At 37.6% G+C, this 17316-nt stretch overlaps 1 protein-coding gene across 3 annotated transcripts in view; it reads left to right on the top strand.

The window, feature by feature from the left end:
• LOC126237137 (inactive ubiquitin carboxyl-terminal hydrolase MINDY-4B) overlaps positions 1 to 17316 on the top strand; it is a 517352-nt gene that overhangs the window by 470173 nt on the left and 29863 nt on the right. For 2 of the 3 annotated variants that reach the window (XM_049946966.1, XM_049946964.1), the window contains exons 6-9: positions 9945 to 10015; positions 10309 to 10456; positions 13657 to 13862; positions 14030 to 14173. In XM_049946966.1, the coding sequence (XP_049802923.1) occupies positions 9945 to 10015; positions 10309 to 10456; positions 13657 to 13862; positions 14030 to 14173 (569 nt within the window). Of the gene's footprint in view, positions 1 to 9944; positions 10016 to 10308; positions 10457 to 13656; positions 13863 to 14029; positions 14178 to 17316 lie in introns of those variants that run through there. The other variant, XM_049946965.1, reaches the window with a different exon arrangement.

The following is a 17316-nucleotide window of genomic DNA, read 5'->3' on the forward strand; positions in this document are numbered from 1 at the left end:
GAGATGGGAGCATTATTGAGAGTGCTTACAAGAGATTATGCTCAAAAATAAAAATAAATTTGAGGAAGAAATGTATTATTTGTTTTTGAGTTTGGGAACTTCCAGATATACACCCCATAAAAACATTCTGATATATGTGTCAACATTAGTATTTATATAACTAGGTACATAGCAAGAGCTGGTGATGGCCTTGGGAACATCCTGTATAATATGCAAATAACTGTACAGATACCGACGTTGATACTTATATCAGGATATTCTTTTGGTACATGTGGCTAGTATGCATGGCTGTTGGTCATATTTTTTATTGTAACTTTTGCAGTATTGTCATAATAAATTGTAAAAACATTTTCCAGATGCTTTTTGTGTTACCTTTTTTTTAAAAAAGAGTGGGCAGCTTGTGATGAAATGGCATGTTGCACATCATAATGTTTATCAAGTGCGTGATGTATAAAACACATAATCAACAAATTGTGTGATTTCAGCCTTTGTCAGCACATTCCAGTGATAAAATCTTCAAAGGTGATCAGTGGAGCAGTGGTGTTATCTTGTCACAAAGTTTCAATGAGTTTTGCACCTATCATCTTCAGGCAAATTCTAAAGATGATATGTATTAAAGTCATTGAAACATTGCAACATGACACCACCACCAGTCGGCTGATTGCCTGAGAAGACTTTTATCAATCAACAGATTAACTGTACATTTCTGCACACCTTATAAGCCATTCTGGTCACACGCACCAATTGTTTTCAGTGCAGTGCCATATTGTTTCATTCTGTTAATCAAAGCAACTTTTCAATAATGAATGTTTTGGATACATATTGTCTACATCTAGCTTTATCTTAAAGAGGAGTAGCCCTATATATTATCAGCAGTTATCATAAATTAACTCCATTTTTGAATTTACAAACAACTATAATTAACCTCAAAATGTTTTAGGAAACTAGTAATTTTTACCACAGGTTATTGTATTGCCTTAATAGAAATCTTATTTTGTGTACTATAATACACTGCACCAGTTGAAATGCAGCCCCACTGCAAATGCTGTTCTTAAACAATGTATGAGTTGGTTGACATTCATAAGCAGCTGGAACTCGCCCTGACTACCATCAAATAATTGGCGGTTACTACAAATTGGTGTGATGGAAGAGCTCCCAAGAGTCATATACCTATGATATTGGTACCACAAGTACCTTAAGTACTATACTCTCCTGTGTATCCTGCCTCCTCTGCAGAAAGTACAGGATCTGTCATTACTCATCCACATGACTGCGAGAGGCATGTCAATAGTAGATCTAGGTGTTCTGTACAGGGTGGATGGGGACCAAGGAGGACTCAGGGTGTTGTACTGATCCCCCTAAACAACAAGTTTGAGGTGCTGTCTTTTACTGGAACTGAAATTGAATAAGTGGGACTCACTTCATCCGTTTTCAGGAAATCTGTTTTGTCTGGTGTCAAGAGGAGGCAAATGCAAAAGGGCAGGGGTCTATTAATTATTGGCAGTTCAAACGTACAGCAAATGACATTACCCCTTTGGGAAATGGGAACATGGGATAGAAAAGCACACCAGGTGCACTCAGTTTGTATTCCTGGGGGCCTCATTCAACATGTTGAAGGGGCTCCTCCAGCAGTCATTGAAGGAACAGGGAGCAAGCAAGTGCGAACTGTGGCACACGCCGGAACAAATGATGCATGTCTTCTGGGCTCTGAGGTCATACTTGGGTCCTTCCAGCGACTGGTAGAGAAGGTCGAGAAGACCAGCCTTGCACATGGAGCTACAACAAAGCTCACAATTTACGACATTGTCCCCAGAACTGCTTGTGGCCCTTTTGTTCCGAGTTGAGTGGAAGCACTGAACCAGAGACTTCAAAGGTTCTGTGACAAGCAAGGCTGCACTTCCTGGACTCATGCCATAGGTTTGAGAACTGTAGGATTACCCTAAATTGGTCACATGTGCACAACACATCTGAGGCTGCTACTCAGGTAGCTGACTGTGTGTGAGACACACACAATGGTTTTTTAGAGTTTTTAGAGTAGGCAACTTTCCATCCAATCCAGATAACAACAGCTATAAGAAACCCAGAAGTATGAGCATAAGATCGAAAGAATTCCCTCCCACAGGTGAGGTATTAAAATCCTAATGGTAAACTGCCAAAGTATTTGTAACAAAGTGCCAGAGTTTGAAGTGCACATGAAAAGCAGTGAGGCTCATGTAACATTAGGTACAGAAAGCTGGTTGAAACCCGAAATTGATAGCAGTGAGATTTTTGTGGAAAGTTTTAAGTGTATATCAAAAGGATAGGCAAATTGGAAATGGAGGTGGTGTATTTGTTGCAGTAGACAAGAAACTCAAATCCACCAAAATAGAAATTGAAGCTTTATGTGAGTTGTTTGGGCAAGAGTCATTATAACGGATGGGCATAAAATGATAATTGGATCCTTCCATCACCCACCAGACTCATCTCCTCATTTAAACAAAAACTTTAGAGAAAACCTCAGTTCATCTGTACATAAGTTTCCTAGTGATACTGTAATCATTGGTGAAGACTCAATTATCCAACAGTGAACTGGAAAAATTAAAGTTTTTTTAGTGTTGGGCGTGATAAGAAATCCTTTGAAACAGTACTAAATACCTTCTCTGAAAAATACCTAGAACAGATAGTTAGGATCTCCACTCATGATGGAAATATATTGGATCTAATGACAACAAACAGACCTAACATATTTGAGGACGTCCACACTGAAACTGGTATCAGTGACCATGATGCGACTGTGGCAACAATGATTACTAAAGTACAAAGGACAACAAATACAAGTAGAAAGATATATAAGTTCAGTATACTAGATAAAAATCAGCAGTGCCATATCTTAATAAGGAACTTGGAAGTATGAGCAGTGGGCAGGAACATTTAGAGGAACTACGGGCTCAAGTTTAAAGGAATAGTTGACCATGCACCAGTGGCAGCTGGAGGGATTCCACTGGTGGTGTTAAAAAAAGCTTAGTTTCGTAGCATCAAATGTATTATGGAATCTTGTCAAAAATGTTCAAATGCGTGTGAATTCCTAAGGGACCAAACAGCTGAGGTCATTGGTCCCTAGACTTACACACTACTTAAACTAACTTATGCTAAGGACAACACACACACCCATGCCTGAGGGAGGACTCGAACCTCTGGCAGGAGGGGCCACACAGTCCGTGACATAACACCTAAAACCATGAGGCCACTGCACACGGCGGAATTTTGTTGATAACTCATATATTTCATAAGGTATTACATCAAACAAAACATATAAAGAAACAGAAATAAACACTTATTACAAAAGCGCTATTCTTATGCACAGTAAGAGATTGATCGATAGCACAGTTCTTCCCTCCTCACAGGGTATGTTCAGTCACTTTTATGTGGCAGTCATAAACAGTGGGTGTTTTGATGTATAGTTGCTTAAGATACTGCTGGAGATCGGGCCTGAATTACCTCGTAACGACACCACCAACTTCAGCTAACAATTGCACTCTAGCTTTGCTTCGAGTTGTGCTTGCTGGTTGTTTCCTTTTCTTATTTTTGAAATGAGTGCAAAGAGCAATCTTGCTCTGTCACAGGGTTCAAATATGACTCTCACAACACCAGATGGAATCAGTGATCCATATGTACATAATTACATCGATTTTGCCTTCCCAGGTGCACAGAAGTCAGAACGGACATGGGCTGCCAGCCCTCTGAGAGGGAAGCGCAGCTTGTCCCATCACTCTGCTCTTCTCCCATTAAAAACCAGAACTCCTCATTTGTTTTATGTTCATGGCTGACTGCCAGAAAAGTGTCCGCTATAAAATGAGTGCCAGTACAAGGAGTAATAGAATGTATATAAACTATTCGAACTTGTAATCTGAATTTTGCAAAGCAAATTTAATTAAACTATCAACATTTAATACTAAAAGCATTGTATTCACCAAAAGCAGCAAATCTGTGACTTTGGGAAGACAGCTTCAAAATAATTAGTAGGAACGATATTGTAAATCGATTCATCACTTCTTCTTGTTGGCAAATAAATCTGTTATCTCAGACTGAAATGTTCAATTTTGCACACAAATGACTTTTCACAGGATAGCATCCCTAAGGTACTCAGTTTCTCTTCTTTCGTGGTGTTTCACAGTAATGTTTTAATTCTCTTGAGCATTGAAAAGTCCCACTCAGCTTCTGATGTCGAGATAGGCGTCATGATTAGCAGTTTCAAATCTTTAACAGTCTCGTCGAATGTGTCATGAAGTTCATCCTCTAGAATCAGCAAAAGAACTGCATCAGCAACTACTCTCAACTCAGACCTAGCATAGAAGACTTGAAGCTCACCCTTCAACTTTCTTTTATCCATTAATGTATATGTGTCTTTAATTTCAAGGTATTTGTCTGGAAATTTTGTGATGTATTTGTCAAACTGATTTACATCAAATAAGTTGGCTGCAATGAGGTGTCCAGTGAACTGAAAACATAATTTTATTTCAGAAAGGATGGCATCACACACTTCCAAAGCATCTCTTCTTTTTATGCCCATCAAGAATCCGCGGCTTCTTGGCAGGCAGCATTTCATCATTTTCGAAACTAATCTCATTAAGGATGGAGCCAATGTCATCTCTGATGTTTTGCATTACTGCTTCAAAGTTCTGGTTGTCCTGCGTTGCTGGGTCAGTTCAGTTATCTTCTTCTGAAGCTGATTAAAAAGTACATCTGCATGAGGCATTATCTTATAGAAAAATGATAGGAAGAAAATGAATTCATTATCTCGCAGTCTTTGTTTGTATGAACCAGTTTTTTCAATAGTAGAAGATAGTTTTATGTTCTCATTTGTTTCAGTGAATTCCATAACAGCAATAAGATTTTTCCCTGCTTTCAAAAACATATTTTACTACTCGCGAATGGTAATTCCATCTCATCACACACATGTGGCAAGCTTTTTGAATAATGCTATGCAACACTTTTGAACTCTGTGGTGAGTTAGAAAAGATAGAAGAAATACCTGAAAGGTGTGCAAAAAAGATGCAGGCTTTGTGATTAACAGAGGTGAGCTGTGTGCGGCCTGTGGTGATGCCGTTCATAGTTTGGCATCTTGTAATAGTGATAGTGCCGTCTCGTTTGCTTAGTGTGTTCACTGATACCACTACGTTTGCTCACCCTGCCTGTCCACGCATGGCAGCAGCAGCGCTTATCTATAGCACATACTGTGGTACCATATTTGGAGAGGCCTCTAGAATTTCCGGGTCGTCATGTGTATAGCTAGTTCTGCTGGGATGGAGCAGCAGTGAGGTCCGGTCATCCAGTACTCGCCTGACCTCTGGCGACACACATGCACTGTCTGATGGAAGAATGTGCTCATGAAGAGTGCATGACCACGTCAAGGATCAGATTCAGCAAGTTTTAGTTGAATCGACTGTGATATTCGAGTAGTGCAACTTTCACTTGTGTGTGTGTGTGTGTGTGTGTGTGTGTGTGTGTGTGTATGTGTGTGTGTGTGTGTGTGTGTGTGTGTGTGTGATGTGTGTGTCCACCCTTCGAAGTGACTTCGTGGCAATAAGTTGTCAAATGACGATTTATACTGGGATCTTTCCCGTGCCGACTTGAGTGGGTATGACCGTTGGTTGGTCATTCGGTTGGTCGTCACAGCAGACAATGTGCATTTGGTCTTCCGATCACTTGTGGCTTCTCTGTGTTTGTGCCGACTTATAACTCGTCTGTGTTGTTTCACAGTGACTGGTTTTAGTGTTGTGAGTTGTTGGTGGAATTATTTTCCCGGATCTGTGCATATCTTGTGGTTTTGAATGAGCAGTTATTTTAAAGCTGTTTGTGTACTGGATTTAGTGGGGCAGTTGCGAACAGACATCAGGTTGGTTTGGGCTGCAGCAGCGAGCAGGTCCATGCAGCGTGAGGGCTAGCCGGGGTCACTGCCAGATCAAGGAAGGGTAGTTGTGAGAGCGATGACTTCGTTGCACACTGTACCCTGGACATTTAAGTTGAGTGAAGAGTTAACTGCTAATGCAACCTCGACTATTCTGAGGTCTCGCCTTTGGTCGGCAGGTTGTTGCTCCCAGGGCCGCTGAGCCTGGCAGCAACGAGTGAAGTATTTCGAGGCGGTGAAATATTGCAGCCATCTTTCTCTATTCGTTATTCATTATTGAATTTAATATTATTCTTATTAGCAAAGTGCAACCAGCGGTATTTTCTGCCTTGTGGCCGCTAAGGCCCCAGTTACCTGCCTTGGAGGTTAGTGTACTTTTCCAGCAGTGTACCTTTTCTCATCATGTTGATGCTGTCTGACACAGCGTGTAGTTCGACAGCCTCTTGTATTGTACTCTGCATTTTTTTTTTCTTTTTGGGAAGGTCTACCTTGGTTCTAATGTTTCCTTTGGCCTTGGGTGTTTTCGGAAGACGTAGTGCTGTCTGTCTCTTCACCCTTGCCTAAAAATATTCCATCATTGTACCAGTGATCGGACGTTAGGCAGATGGGTTGGTCGCTCAGTTGGCACTTAAGCTGCCCCTAGTTTGAGTTACCATCCTGCTACGTGAGTACAACTCTTGGCTGCCTGTCTCACCTTACCTTATGTTTGAGGCCGACCCTTGGAACACTGCTGGGAACCACTTGTCCTGATTCCTTAGATTGTGATGTTTGTTTTAAGGATATTTGTAATTTTTAATTATTGTTTGTGTGGCCCTCAGCTGAGCAATAATTTCACTTCTTTGATGAAAAGGCTTTCAGCCGTGTTACAATAAGTTTTTTTTTTTTTTTAAAGAAAACTTGTTTTAAAAGCAAAGTATGTGTTGAAATGTGAGGTATTTGGAATTGTTATTTCTGACTTCTAATTCAGGCCTTCACCCGTTTGTGATTTTAAGTTCTGTGTGGCCTTCAGCCAAGAAATAATTTCACTTCTTTCATAATAAGGCCTTCAGCCATGCTACAATAAATTTTTTTAAAAACAAACTTGTTTTAAAAACAAGGTATTTGTTCAGATGTGTGCTAGTTGGAAATATTTCCTGACTTCTAATTCAGGCCATCAGCTGTTTGTTATTTTAAATTGTTTGTGGCCCTCAGCAGAGTAATAATTTCACTTCTTTTATAATAAGGCTTTTAGATGTGTTACAGTTTGTTTTAAAACAAAGTATTTACCTTAATATGTGCTATTTGGAATTGTTCTTCTGACTTCTAATTCAGGCCTTCAGCCATTTGTTGTCTGAGGTTATTGTTGGTGGCCTTCACCCCAAAAATTGTGGATTTCCCTCCCCCTGTGATAAGGCCTTCAGCCATCATGCAGTCAATTGTGTGTGTGTGTGTGTTTTTAAGAGATTGTTTTAAAATCCTAATTTCTTTAAATAAAGTTTACATATTTGTTATGCAACCGAGAGTAACTGATTATGGCCCCATCCACAATCGTAACCTTATCCTGCCCTATCCTGAGATTCAGCTCTCAAGAGACTGCAATAGACATAAGGTTGAAATGAGCGCATAATGATGGATGCAGTTTGCATTTGGATATTTGTCTTTAATTAATTTCTGAACCCCGTTCAACTTACCATTCATACAGTTTGCACCATCGTAGCTCTGAGCTATTAGTTTTGATTTATCATTGCCAATTAATGGTTCAATTTCTTTCAGAATACTTTCAGCTATAGTATGAGCATTCTGACTTTCTGGATTAACAAAGTTCCAAAATCTTTTAACAGGTTTTCCCGCAACAACATAACGCAAAACAATAACCAACTGAAATTCACAAGACACATCTGTGCTTTCATCCACGATTATTGCAACATAATCGGTCACACCGATATACAGGGAGGGTAGTAGAAGTGATCCACAAAACTACTGTCCAATATCCTTGATACTGAGTTGTTGTAAAATCTTAGAACATATTCTGAGCTCAAAGAATATGAGGTACCTTGAACAGAATGACCTCCTCAGTGCCAAAGAGTGGGGATTCTGAAAACATCAATCATGTGAAACTCAACTCACACTTTTCTCGCATGACATACTGAAAGGTTTTGATGAAGGCAGTCAGGTAGATGCAGTATTTCTTGATTTGCAAAAAGCATTTGATTCAGTACCATACCTATGCTTGTTGTCAAGAGTATGATCATGTGGGGTACCAAGTGAAATTTGTGGCTGGACTGAGAACTTTTTTGTTGGGAGGATGCAGCATGTTATCTTGGATGGAGAGTTATTGTCAGATGTAGAAGTTACTTTGGGTGTCCCCCAGGGAAGTGTGTTCAGACCCTTACAGTTCATGTTATATATTAATGACCTTGCAGACAATATTAATAGTAACATCAGGCTGTTCACAAATGATGCAGTCATCTATAATGAAATACTATCGGAAAGAAGCTGCATAAATATTCAGCCAGATCTTGATAAGATTTTCAAGTGGTGCAAAGATTGGCAACTTGCCTTAAATGTTCAGAAATGTAAAATTGTGCACTTCATAAAACAAAAAATCATAAAATCCTATGACCATAATATCAATGAGTCACTGCTGGAACTGGCCAACTCAAACACCTAAGTGTAACACTTTGTAGCGATATAAAATAGATAGTCATAGATAAAGCATGTGGTAGACTTTGGTTTATTGGTAGAATACGGGGGAAATGGAATCAGTCTACAAAGGAAATTGCTTACAAATCACTAATACGACTCATTCTAGAATATTGCTCAAGTGTGCAGACCCATAACAAAAAGGTATAACAGGAGACGTTGAATGTACACATAGAAGGGCAACATGAATGGCCACATGTTTGTTTAATCCATGGGTGAGTGTCACAAAGATACTGAATGAACTGAACCAGAACACTCTTGATGACAGACGTAACTATCCTGAGAAAGTCTATTAAAGTTTCAAGACCCGGATTTAAATGATGACCCTAGGAATAGACAAAACAATCCCCTATGTATTGCTCACATAGAGATCATGAGGATCAGATTAAAATAATTACTGCAAGCACAGAGGCATTCAGACAATCGTTCTTCCTGTGCTCCATGTGTGTGTGGAACGGAAAAAAACCCAATAACTGGTACAGTGGGACGTACCCTCTGCCATAAACATCATGGTGGTTTGCAGAGTACAGATGTAAATGTTAAATATTAAGCCTTAAGAACAGAAGATAAAATCACAGACATTAATTCTAATTTCTATCAGAGCCACAGAAATAGAAAATAATACCACCTCCTCATCAAGCATCAGAGCACATATTAGTTATAATACCTTATTAGTGTTATAGTTGTGCAGTAACTGGCAACATTTCCTGCATACATAGAAGTACACAATAACGAAGGAATCCCCACCACTACTAACCATTTGAATAAAGCCACTGTAGGATTATCTGAAGGGAAGAAAAGGGTACAAATGAAATTTTATTTCTTGGGGAAGCAAACATCTTTAATGGTAAAACTACCTTAAACCCTAAAGTTTGATGTGGACTCCAAACCATGGTGCAACACCTTTAAACATAAGGGAAAAACTAATCTGATAAGCATTTTCCAGTTCTGTGTGTTTAAAGACATGAGAAGTGCTGTGGTTTAGTTGTAAAAGAGGGAAAACCAATTTCTATGTTGAAAGTGTGAACATTTGACACTTTGCTGTCTCTTACTGCTTTTTCAGATCTCTGTCATCTCTCATTGATAGTCTGAAGAAATGTTCTGATTACTTTTAAATCTCCAGGCAACTTTATACCATGATTAAGAAACATCCTTTTCAACATCTATGATCAGTAAACAATGAGTACCTATCATTGGTTAATAATGTGGAGGTGAAGTGTAAAAGAAAAGTTGCAACTAAGGATGACAGTGTAGTTAATGTTTAAAAAATTCTTGTTCTTGTAGTGTTAAATGCAGTTGGTGACTTTTCAGGAAAAAATTACTCATCGGGACTGCCACTTCTGTCTATTTAATGTTAAAAATAGAAATTTCTTAGTTTCAGGAAGAGACAGGACCAGGAATGATGCTTCTGCTGTACAGTGCTGTGCTCTCTCGTGGACCAAGCAAGTTAGTATTACAGGACATGTAAATATCATGACTGCATGAAATATGCTCTGAAAATCACAGATAGCATTACAAATGCTACTTCCATCTTACGTTTCTCCCTTCACTAAATTCCTCCTCCCTCCCCACCCCCCCACCCACCCCCTCTCCTTCCTCATTACATCTGTCAATGAAGTAACCTTCACCTCTGAGATCTTAAGAAAATAGTATATATATCCTAATTTCCGAGAGAATTTATGAATAAATTCTGCACACAGTTTTATGCAAATAAAATAATGTGCCAGTTTTTGATGCAGGGTGATGAAAGATCTAGACAATGACAAAGCTTTTCTAATGGGAGCAGCAGAAGAGGGTTCTCACTGTGTTATTATGCTTCTACTCACTGGCCGAGCCACACCTTATCTTCACAATGGGGTCATTTATGTAGGAGATGAAGACCATTATGTGAGTGAAGCAATATTGCAAGTATACCAAATAATAATTTATAAACTATCTTATCATATCACTGTTTATAAAAGTGCACTTTGCTCTCACTAAATATCACATAGCACACTCCTTTAGCAACAAGATCCAAAATGGACACCACACTGATTTCTTTCTGTGTCTGGCCATCATATGTTTAGTTAAAAGGTTATAATTAGCTGTAATAGATCAATGAAAGCTTAAAAGAAATTCAGATGGAAATATTACAAAATTCTTAACTTTCATTTATGAGAATTTTTAATTAACTTTCTATTTCAAAAATGGTGATTGAAAATAATGCCCGAGTGTGCTGGCAAGAAAAATTTCAAAGAAAACAAAAAGGCATATTCTACACCAACACCTATATGTATGTATTCTATAGGCCACCATACAGTAAATACAGAAAGTTAAACTTGGTAGCAGATTAAAACTGTGCCCCTCACATACTGCATTTATTGTGATATTACATAAAGTAAAAATGTTTTTTGCAAGACCAATCAAATGGTAAGTACTTAATTAATGGATAATAAATTGTGGCCTTGAATAACTTAAATAAAATTTCATGATGTCTCAAGTTTTGATGAAATTGGCTGTGACTTTAACAAATTAAACAACAGAAAGTTACAGTGTCTTTGATGTTCATTTATCTTCAAAATTATGTCCTCTCTTATTCTTCTCTGTTTTGAAGTGAATTTAACAGGATGACCAACTTTCTGGAATATTGCGTTTACAAGTATTGACTGTCAGGAATGTTCTAATTATCTATAAATAGTAAATACTATTACTGTTGCTGTAACAGCTACAATGTATCATGTACTTCATCATTAGATATGTATCATACCTTACAACACTGAAATTGTATCAAAACACTTCAAAACCGAAAGTGGTATCAGTCTTTTCATTTTGGCAAAATAGCCTAAATGATGTTGCTTTACACACTCCTGGGAGAATTGAGTTTCAGAGAAATGGCTTAGCCACAACCAAGGGGATTGCTTATGGAATGAACCTTTAACTCTGCAGCAGAAATGAATTTGTAACATATCATTTCACAGCTGCACCTGTGGTTTGTCCCTTTCGTTATAGTGGATGCCAGGGCCAGTTTCCAGTATCCCATGGTTCAATGGATTTTGTCCACCCTGGCGGTGATGGGCCAATCTTTCCATAGTCCTCGTAAATGTGTTGTGGTCAGCCTTCAAGGCCAGCTTAGACCTGTGGCTTTCGCATGATGGCCACTGGTTTTCAGTGAGTGATTTTTCATAATCACTCAAGTTGCTCCAGATTGCTTTTCAAAGACAGAGGGACTATAAGAAATGAAGTGCATTCCAGTGCACAGGAATGGGATTTCATTTTGTCACTTTCCAATTTTTTCCAGGAAGTACTACGATTTTATAAGTGTGGGATGCACAGTAGTAAGAAGCTTTATAGCAGAGTGTGGATGCATTATCTAGCTGAAGATGGTTTTTATTAAAAGTCATGGACTTGGTGAGATGCACTGAAGCCAATAAATTCCATTTGTTTCTGTGGAAATTTGATGTGTAATGATTTTGTGTTTCATGTGACCAGCAAATCTTGAAGTGTATTGCTGTCTTGTTGCGGAGATAACCAGTGGTTGTTTCAGGAGGTGGTAACATTTTCCAGTCCAGTAGTCAGAAAACTAGACAGCTACTTAAAAAATCTACTCACCAAGCAGTGGCTGGAAAAGCATATAAAAGGTGTGAAAACTTGCAAACTTTTGGAGCCAGTGATTCCTTCTTCCTGCAGAGGAGTTGAAGGGAAAGGAAGAGGGAAAAAGAAAAAGGAATGGTGAGGTTTAGAAGAGTTACAGGAAAGTCACCCTGAATCCCAGGACAGGGGACACTTACTAGATGGGCTGAGATGGAAAGACTGGTTGTTGATGACTATTCACTTGCATCCCACTCTGGTACACTACGTTTCACCTGCTACCTTCACAATCTTTTACATATACTTCTGGATACTTCACACTTCGTTTTTTTTTTTTTTTTCATTTCTACAACATTTCTACCAATTACATCATGAAAAATTCTCTGATGGCTAGACAAACACTTGGAGGACAAACAACTATAGATTAAAAATGTGAGAGGAAGAGAATAGAACAAGGAAAGGAAGAACTGTTCCACGCAACTTGAGTGTGCACAGTCACCTCACTGTGAAGTTCCCTAAGGCACAGGAAACCCCCTACATTTTTCCCTGCAGATAGAAAGAAAATAGACCATGGAAGAAAATAGAACAATGAAAGGATATCCAGCTCATGTGCGCCCAGATGTCCAACTGTGAAGTTTCTCAATGCACTGGAAACCGTCTTGCTTTTACCACTAGAATAACACGTCTTTCACTGTCATGCATTCATCTGGCTTCCATTTTCTAAAAGATAGCTCCGACGTCCCATTTCCTCTTCCCTTTTAACTCTAAAATCATGTAAGCTTATACTTTGTACTTCTTTTTTGTTACTGAATTCAGCCCTACTCTGTTGTTCAGAAATTCCCATAATGGCTTCTTTTGCTGCAAAAATGGCACCACCACCACCACCTTTCCTTTGACATGCAATTTCATATTACCCCATTCAGAATGTATGTTACAACCATACAATTCCAAAAAAATGTACATGTATTATGTTTTCACTGAGTTTCAGAATGATTAAAAATGTGTGCTGTATGACAACAGCCCTGAATTTCACAGGTAGTGTGACTTCATGCCAAAAAACTCTGGACAACTTTCCTGTAGCACAAAAGATTTTAAAATTGAAGACTGACCACACTGCCAAGTCCGTTTTACTTGGCAAGGCTGTAAAGTATTCTTGTGAAGTCACTGAACTCTCTGAACTGCTGTAATAACTCACTCTCCAAACCACCTACCACTACTTTGTTTTTGCCAAATTTTTAGTTTAATTTTATTTAGAAGGAGAAAATAAGTTCATTGATACTGTGTTTTATTGTGTCCTCACATTAGTATTGATTTACAATATTAAATGCAACTGTAAAGTGAATGTTCACTTATGTTTTCTACATCTGACATTATTCCAGTTTACATTTTCAATGACCGTCTGTAATTTGAAAGATTATCAATTTTTAAGTAGCACAGCAGAAACCGACACATTTCCTAATACTAATTTGCTCCAGTTCTTTATACACACATTGTATTGTTCAAATATATTCTTCTTGCAGGCATTACCACAATTTGGAGTGCTGGCTCGGACAGAAGTAGGTCTTCTTTGGGATGAAGCTACAGGGAGTGATGACGAATCTAGAAAACCTGGTTCTCGGCTAAAGACACCATCTCTTCCTGTATGGGTCATTAGATGTGCTGGTCATTATGGTGTTATTTTCAGTACCAACCGTGAACTGCTACGCAACTACCATGCAGAGAGAAGGTAAAATTTTTCTTTTTCATTGAAAATTGTTCATCACTGAACCTAAATGAATACAAAAACACAACTTTCTGATTTATTGATATTGTAAAATACAAAATAGTATGAAATAAGTTTCTAACTTAGAGTTTTATGTAACATTAGTAATGTAATAACTACATTTTTGACAGGTTTGAATTACAGTATTATACTTGTGAAGGTGGTTACTGCCAAATGACAGTTGACACACGCTATGAGGAAGATCAGAACAGCTCTAAGGAAACAAACAGAGAAAATTCTGTAATACCACAATTAGAAAAAGTAATACATACAAAGTAAGTACTGAATTTTTGTTTGATAGTCTTCTATGTATGTTAACTGTAAATGTTGATTTCCTATAAAAAAAAACTTCCAATAAGAGTCTATAATGTTATGTAAAGGCTTACTTCCAAACTAATTTGACTATAAGATTTACAATGTATTTATTGAATGGACATTATACAATAATATACTAGCAGAATTCTAGTAGACTTTAAAGACAGGAACTGATATGCACAAGTGCAAGAAGAGAAATGTTATTGGAGGTTGTTGATGAACTACAGCACACTAGAACTAATGTTTGTTTAAAACAGAGATACTTTAAATTACATGGGATTAAAAAAATGAATTTAAAGCAATATCTACTATGTTAGAAGCCAAGTACAATTCATATCTGAGAAAGATCAGGAAGTAATTTCTACAATGTGGGTATTGGCACTGATTATTTCATATGAAGTATTTCATATGGGGACAACAAACAATACAAGGCTTACATGGAACAAGGAGATCCATATATTTAACAGAATGAAAACAAAAATATTGACTGTTAATGTTTGCTGTCCTGTCATCATTAAGATCACTGGCACAGATCACCTGTGTAGCTTCACCAAGGCTTAGAAGAAATTTTTGTACTGAAAAAAAAGATGCTTAAAACTCCACTGGAGTATTTTAATTACCCTCATTAATGTAAAACTACTACTTTTTACCAAAGTAAATAGCAACAGATACATCCTATAAATTATTGTCTGCTATGTTGGAGGCCATTCAGTAAACAGTTTGTAATCAAAATTTACAAATGGGACATTAAAGCACTGATGTTCATATAATTCAGATCAAAAAGGTTATGGTAAATCTCAAATATGAAGAAAGATCAAAACACTCCTCTTCACTGCACTGGTGCGTTATATCTGGCTTGTAAAAAGTTGTTGCTAATCATATTTCAAAATAAAAGTTCCTTTTTCTGGAATTCGAGAAGAAATTATAAATGTGAAAGACAACAAAACTGAATCAAGAATCAGAACAGATCCCCAAAATGTAGTAAGGCAAGAGAAAGCAAATGTTGAAAATTCTAACATTTTAGAGTGTGATCTCAGGTGTTGATCACCAATCACAGATACATGGACAGCTTTTTAATGAGGGACACAGTCTGTATCAATGTTTCTCAGTTAAAAAATCCTTGTAATCAATATTATTGTCTCAACAGTAACACAGGATCAAATTTTGTTACTCTGGATAGCTACTGTAATTTTTTGTCTGTTTTTCAGAATGTTCTAATGCAGCTTCAGTGGTATCATTTTTTATTATCTGGCACCACACAAGCCGATTTCTGTGATGAGCCACAACCACAGGCCAGTTCTGCGGACATTTTTGACAGATCCAGCCTGCTGATCTCAGGCCCAACATTTCCCAGAGGCCAGGTCCCTTTGTGTATGGCATAAATTAACAGATTTTCATGACTTACCCATGGACCCAGGGTTGCAGAACATGCTCAACAGACCAGTGGCCACAGGCAATGGATTTCAGGAGTTGCAACTGTGTCCATTGCAAGTATTATTTACTGTATGGCCTTCGAAAGAAATTATTTTATTGTAGTACATTTTCAAATTTTGGATCTCATTTATATTGTTGAGAAGAAGTTATTATGGATGATAGCAGGAAGAAAACTGTGGCAATTGCCAGCAGTTTGTACACTATGTACTAATGTAGTTCTCAAAAGAAAAATAACGCAAAATGGATCAAAAAATCGATAGCTGAAAGGCAACATTCCAGACATTGATTGAGAATTGTGGGCAGTCTTCTGAGAAATGTCATGGTTTGAAATGGTTTGATATGATAGGTAGTGGATATTCTTGATCCTTTGTAGAGTACAGTAGTTCATGATACATGTAAAATAATGGACTTAACCCAGTTATGGGTAAAGCAATAATTAACATAGTAGAAGCAACATTTTATTGGCACTCACCATAGTGTTGGTTTATACAATTAATCCCTGCCCACCCCCCTCTATGATTCTTTCAAAAGGTCAAAAACCTTCTGAGCTCTTTCCTGAATTATTACAAGTATTTTAAATCCACCTTTGCAGTTACAAGAAAATGGATATTTTTGTCACCCAACACATTTTGTTCTATTGAAATAAAACATCAGCAGTAGTCTGTAGTGAAACATACAATATGGTTTGCTTTGTACATGTAAAAACAGTTCATTACATAAGATGTTGAGTCTGCTTGGATAATTTGTGCGCGATTTTTGCTCACTTCATGAAACACCATCTGCTTGCATGTTTTTTAAGTATTCCCTCATTTGGCACTGTTGCTTCCTGTACTGTAGATGCAAATCGGATTTAAAATACCTTCAGTAATTAAAAAATAGCCTCAAATAGTATGACAACACAAATGAAAAATTTCTTTCTTAAACTTTATTTCAAATCTTACATCTTAGATTTTGTAATACTTTGGTCTACATTTGGAATACCATCTAGAAATGTTTCAACCATATCTATGTGTGCCCTGTTTTTTATGTTCTTGTTTGTTCAATGTTCATGTGTCAACTTCCACCAACAAGGTATTTAACAGTAAATTGTATAAGTTTTGTTGATGTGGTCACTGGGCCATCCCTTCACTAAATTATTGCAGCTAAAAACTTCCTGTAACCTGAAAACAACAAGAAAACTCATGGACATTCTGAATGTTTCCCACCACAGAAATCCACTTGTATGTCCAACTGGGGCAGAGGGATCTCTGGTTCCTAGAACTTGTAGGTAATGTCCTGCAGGTTGTGCACCCACTAACATGCAGGCAAGGCCTGCGAGTTTTACAGAATCCATCAGAAATGTCTGAGGCTCGTTGCTAAAACCTGCTCGTGTGTGGCTAGCTATTCTCTGAATGCTCTGTTATCTTTCATCTTCCTTTAATGTTTCCTTCCTATCTTTCTTTGCTACTATCACTGTCTGTGCCTTTCTCTCATTTCATAATGCATCACTCTTCCTTTTCTTTTCTTTTCTTTTCTTTTCTTTTTGACCTTTGATTTTCACTGTCTCTTCAGCATACATAACATTTATTATTTTTATTACTATTATTGCTTTCATTTCCACTAACAGTATTGATTCTTCTGTTACAGTAATGATTTATCTCATATAATTTCATACATCTGTGGTATTTAG

This window comes from Schistocerca nitens, chromosome 2 (genome assembly GCF_023898315.1).
Source record: "Schistocerca nitens isolate TAMUIC-IGC-003100 chromosome 2, iqSchNite1.1, whole genome shotgun sequence".
In the NCBI taxonomy this organism is placed as follows: domain Eukaryota; kingdom Metazoa; phylum Arthropoda; class Insecta; order Orthoptera; family Acrididae; genus Schistocerca; species Schistocerca nitens.